Source organism: Ursus americanus, chromosome 20 (assembly GCF_024610735.1).
Source record: "Ursus americanus isolate L20-20 chromosome 20, mUrsAme1.1.p, whole genome shotgun sequence".
Lineage (NCBI taxonomy): Eukaryota > Metazoa > Chordata > Mammalia > Carnivora > Ursidae > Ursus > Ursus americanus.
The window spans coordinates 10,443,061-10,448,888 of NC_142146.1; the positions used below are offsets into that span (position 1 = coordinate 10,443,061).

General features: G+C 42.9%; 1 protein-coding gene across 1 annotated transcript; it reads left to right on the top strand.

Annotated features, from left to right (window-relative positions):
- Positions 1 to 1,067: 1,067 nt before the first annotated feature.
- On the top strand, positions 1,068 to 4,691 carry RPL14 (ribosomal protein L14). Its single transcript, XM_045798178.2, has 6 exons — positions 1,068 to 1,148; positions 1,665 to 1,766; positions 2,590 to 2,684; positions 3,902 to 4,001; positions 4,097 to 4,150; positions 4,363 to 4,691. Exons 1-6 carry the CDS (start codon positions 1,146 to 1,148, stop codon positions 4,642 to 4,644), a joined length of 636 nt encoding a protein of 211 aa, XP_045654134.1. The 5' UTR covers positions 1,068 to 1,145; the 3' UTR covers positions 4,645 to 4,691.
- The last annotated feature ends 1,137 nt before the right edge of the window (positions 4,692 to 5,828 follow it).

Sequence of the window (5,828 nt, forward strand, 5' to 3'; positions counted from 1 at the left end):
TGGGGGAAACTACAAGTCCACATTGTCAGTATTATGAAAGACAAAGATGTAGGAACTATTATAAATTTTAAGACTAGACATGACAGCTTCCAATTTGTAATCCTCCATTAGATCATGAACCAGGAAACAAAATTTTTATTTGCACTAAAGGACATAAGTAGGACAACTGATAACATGTGAATAAAACTACAGAATAAATTATGATAGTATAATTATGATAAATTGTTAGTATAATTTTCCTGATTTTGATCATTGTACTGATTATGTATGATAATGTCTTCATTTTTTAGGAAATAGCACACAAGTGCTGTTAAAAGATAAAGGAACATCATGTCTAACATCCTCTCGAATTATTCAGAAAAAAATGATAGAACAATAAAGCAAACATAAAATGTTAACATTTGGGGAGAGGTGCCTGGGTGGCTTAGTCGGTTAAGCATCCGACTGGATTTCGGCTCAGGTCATGATTTCAGGATCACGAGATCAAGCCCCAGGTCGGGCTCTGCACGGGATGTGGAGCCTGCTTAAGATTCTCTTTCTCCTTCTTTCTCTCTCTCTCTCTCTCTCTCTCTCTCTCTCTCTCTCTCTCTCAATAAACAAATAATGTTAAAATCTGGGAAATCTAAGAGAAGCGTTTATGGAAATTACTTGTACTAGTTTTGTAACTTTTCTGTTAAGTCTGAATTACTTTAAAATAAAATATTAACAGAATTGCTGGGATCACTTAGGAAGAGAAAAAAATCTAGTACTAAGCCATGAGTAACAACATTTAGACAAAAATCTGAAATACGAGTAACGGAAGGAAAAATGGAAGAATGTTAAAGTAAAATGGAATGTGGACAGAGTTATAATGGAAGGCATAGCTTCTATGCTCTTCTTCACCCTAAAGTCCTAAGAGATGACCGGGCTCCCGCTAGAAAGGCCGCGTCACCAACGTTAATCTCACGGCTTGCCTGTGCAAAAGAGTAGCTATCTCCGACAGACTCCCGCCATGTTTTCCCAGTGAGCATGCGTGCTCGTATGCACGTACGACCTCAACCAATCGGTGCTCACGTCGGCGGCTCGTTAATCGCAGGGGCGGGGCGACCTTCTACACATGCGCACGGTTGGGCGGGCCTTCTTCCTTCTCGCCGAACGCCGCCAACATGGTGAGTATTGCTGTTTGGGGCTCCTGGTCTAGAGGCCATGCCGCTCCACCTCCGCCTGGTAGGGGGAACGAAAACTTGGAACGACGCCCATCGGGTTTTAGGTAGCGTGCGGTGAGGGTCCCTGGGCGGGTGGAGCACGGAGTTTAGGAATTTTCTGGGCGTGCGGCGGACGAGCGCGTGGAGGGCCGTGCAGGCCTGGCACGCCGTGGACCTCGCGTGCGCGCAGTGGCCGCCAGAGGTGGAAAGCTGGAGAGGGCCAGGGCGTACCGGGGCCAGGCGGGCAGGGACTTTGGAGGCCCCATACGCCTGGAAGCCAGCGGGATCCCGGCTTTTGCCGCTTCCGGCTCTGCGTATTTCATCCATCGGGTCTTCCCATGGCATTAGGGCATGTTCCCGCAACGTTGTTTTTTTTTTTTTTTTCTCTATACTTAGTTACACTGTCCGTGAACTGCAAAATCTTAAACACTAATAAGTATTTTTAATAAGTCTCACTCTATCCCTTCCCCTCGATTTTAGGTGTTCAGGCGTTTCGTGGAGGTTGGCCGGGTGGCCTACGTCTCCTTTGGGCCTCATGCCGGGAAGCTGGTCGCAATTGTAGATGTTATTGATCAGAACAGGGTAAGTGTAAGGAAAGTGTCAGTTTCACATGCTAATGACTGATAATACAGTATAGATGGTAGTGGTAATGTTTCCAACGGCCCTCTAAGGTAGGAATGTTGGGTGGTAGCTTTGTTTTACCATTGAGGAGACAGGCAGTGCGAAATGGGGATTTCAAGCACAGACTTGAGTTGGCCAATACTACTGAGTTTGAGTATTACCTCTGCCATTTTAAGCTAGTCAGACCTTTTAACTAATTATGGGTTGAAACACTGGTGAGGTTTAAATGAGTTACTATATGTAAATCGAGTTTAGAACAAAGGTAGGCACATAGCTTTCTATGCCCCTGTATGCCATTGTTGGTATTTGAGAACCACAGACTAAGACATTGACCAAAGATTGTAAATGAACATAACGGTGATTGTTGGAAACATAAGGATTTTAAAGACTTAAAAATTGTCAAGTAAGTTACATGTAGTTAGGTTATAGGCTGCACTATTAACAATGGTTTCATCTTTCTTAAAAGCATTTAAGTAGAGGGGCGCCTGGGTGGCACAGCGGTTAAGCGTCTGCCTTCGGCTCAGGGCGTGATCCTGGCGTTATGGGATTGAGCCCCACGTCGGGCTCCTACGCTATGAGCCTGCTTCTTCCTCTCCCACTCCCCCTGCTTGTGTTCCCTCTCTCGCTGGCTGTCTCTATCTCTGTAAAATAAATAAATAAAATCTTTTAAAAAAAAAAGCATTTAAGTAGAGATTTGGTGATTCTGAAAGGACAAATGTATAGAAAATCTGCTTGGGTTGCTATTATGTTCTGCACTGAGATTTGTTGATTATACTTGTTCTAGGCTTTGGTTGATGGACCATGCACTCAGGTAAGGAGACAGGCTATGCCTTTCAAGTGCATGCAGCTCACTGACTTCATCCTCAAATTCCCTCACAGGTAACTATCCACCAACCAATATCCCTCCCCCAGCTTTGCTTATACTGGTAAAAGTTTGCTTAGTTTAATTGAAAAAAAAAGTTTCGCTATCTTGTTTGTTTCTTGAGAATGTAGTATACAGTGTTGAAGAGTAAGAGCAATTCGGAAGAGGGATTATCAGTGTAGAAGTGGATGGCCATTGTTTACTTTTTAAATGTCCTGTGATTATCTTTCCACCCTGCCAGTTCTCTGGCTTTGTCTTTATCCAGATTTACCATCCTTTTTCTTGCACCCTTTCAGGATTTATACAACAAAGACCTCCCTAAGGAGTTCTGGTCTCCCAAACATATTTTAGTTACCTTTAGCTTCAAAACAAAAATACTAATCTTGTCTCTCACAATACTAGCTGTCATTAGTTGAGCTTTTAGTGTGTGTCAGTTATTAAGTATTTGACGTACGTCATCTCGTTTTGACAGCTCCTGAGGAGGTTCTATTCCCAACTCCTTATAGGGAATTGAGGAAATCAGTAGTGATTCTTTCTTGATGTGATGTAGATTTTGGAAGTTAAAACTGTGGTGGTTACTATTGGGCTATTTCAGCTACAGAGACGGTCACAGTGAAACACGTAACATGTATTGCTGGTTTATTTTTTAAGCATGCAGGGTTTTGATACTTGAATATTTGAAAGAAATATTTGAATTCAAGATGGTTGTAATTAGATTTTGTGGTGTTTGGCCACATCTCTTTAAGCATCATTGTACAAAAGGCCTGAGGATTAGGTTTACCTCATTCTTTATGAAAAGGAAATTGCTTTCTTTACATCCACTACAGTAGAGTGATGTATATTGCAAGATCAGAGGTAATTTTTAAATACAGAAATGACCTCGTTTGCATTTCTTGTTAAAGTGGTGTGTTTGAAGGGCTCCTGGCTGACTCAGTCAGTAGAGCATGTGACTCTTGAGTTCAAGCCCCGTGTTGGACCTAGAGCTTACTTTAAAAATAAATAAAATCATGTGTTTGGGATTATAAGACATCCTGGTTTAGTGAACAACATTCCAATAAGATACAGTGTGCCAAGTGGTATGTGGCATATGGTGTCACCTAGGGCTGGAGGTGTAATGAATGAGAAGCGTGCTTTTGACATCATTTTGCTTATGCTTTTTAACTTAAGGGGGTATAAATTGTGCGTTTAGAGGTCTCAAAGCTGATTTCTTAGTCTGATCTTGGCTCTTTCCTAGTGCCCGCCAGAAATATGTCCGACAAGCCTGGCAGAAGGCAGATATCAATACGAAATGGGCCGCCACAAGATGGGCCAAGAAGATTGAAGCCAGGGAAAGGGTAATGGCTTAGGGTCATTTGAATTGTGACCTTATCTTTTTTGGAGGGGTGGTAGGTGGTATGAGCGATTATTTATTTACTTTATTTTTTAACAGAAAGCCAAGATGACAGATTTTGATCGTTACAAAGTCATGAAGGCAAAGAAAATGGTAAGTTTTTAAATTATTACAGGATTTTTATATTCTAACCCTAAACTTGTGTGGTAATTCTGCTTGTCCAAGCTTAATAGACCAAAGTTGAATTCATAGGGGTTTTAGACATAAGGTTTGTTTTCTTGCTATGCATTCTATACATATAGGATAAACAGCAAAATAGTTTTTTGTTTGCATACGGGATAATAACTTACACTGAAATTTTTCAGAGGAACAGAATAATCAAGCTTGAAGTTAGGAAGCTACAAAAAGCAGCTCTCCTGAAAGCGTCTCCTAAAAAAGCACCTGCTGCTAAGGGTGCGGCTGCAGCAGCTGCTGCTGCGAAGGTTCCAGCCAAAAAGCTGGCCGCTGCAGGCAAAAAGGCTCCAGCCCAGAAGGTTCCTGCCCCGAAAGCTGCAGGCCAGAAGGCGGCACCTCCAAAGGCTCAGAAGGGTCAGAAAGCTCCAGCCCAGAAAGCACCTGCTCCAAAGGCATCTGGCAAGAAAGCATAAAAAGCATAAGAGGCTATTAAAAACAACAATAAAGGTTCTTTCTGACACGCTGGCGAGTGTACTTGATCTGTGCCATAAAGTCTATTGCTAGGGTCGGGATTATGGAGCAGATTGATAGGTAAATAAAGTCCCAGAGGCTTTTGGTGCTTAAGAGTTTAGTAAATTTTCTTTAGAAAATACACTGTAAGAAACAGAGACAAGTGAACAAAATACATTATGGTATGATAAAGTTTCTCTGTTATTATTCTCTATTATTTCTAAACAAAAGATGGCTTCTGAGCCTCACTGGGATTCATGGGGACAAAACTCATTTTGCTTGGTGATACTAATAGGCAAGTGATGGGGTGTAGACGGGAAGTGCAGGCAGTTTGGGGTTACCCAGCCTTTCCTGAAGGGTGGGGAGTTGTCTAGGTAAATGGAGATCTTAAGCTGCAAGAAGGCTGTATGGTTGAGAATATGGTGGACTGGCTAGAGAGACCCAGAACAAGGTGGCGGGTTAATGTTAGATTCATGAGTGCAATAAGTCATTGAGCATTTCCAAACAGTGATCCCTCAGATTTAGGTCATGCTGTTGGACTGAATCTTAAAGGGAGCAATACTGGGAAGGTCAAAGGAAGTACAGGTTTGGCAGTACTCCTCACCTTGATGGTGGTCCAAACCAAAAGGCAGTAGTGCTGCCATTGAGTGGGCCTACATGGATTGGGCTGGAAGGAAAGGAAGTCAAATGTGCCGAGTTTCTGGTTTGTACTTTAGGCTCATGGAAGAAAAGGAGAGCTGGAGCAAGGTTACTCTGGGGATAGGAGTTTTAAGGCACCACACAGACTTACCAGGTAGTCTGGTAGATAATGGATGCTGACAGCCTGCATTCAGGTCCTGGCTCTCCCACTTAGATGCTGTGTGGTTTAGACATGTTCCTGTCTGCAAGCCTGGTTTCCTCCTGTGTGGTGTGCTTCATGGAGTAGGGAAGTAAGTCATGATTGGACAGCCTAGTGACTGGTCCATAGCAGTATCTGGGATAGTTGTGACACAGCTCTTAAAGACAGGTTTTGGGGTCATGGGTATGTGAGCAGTCACTCAAGATTGCCCAGGGATAGAGGTGAACAGAGGATTGGGAAGGAGTGATAAGAGGTGGCAAATCAGGAGGCAGACATGGAAGCCACAGAAAGCATGTTGGTTATTGTCAA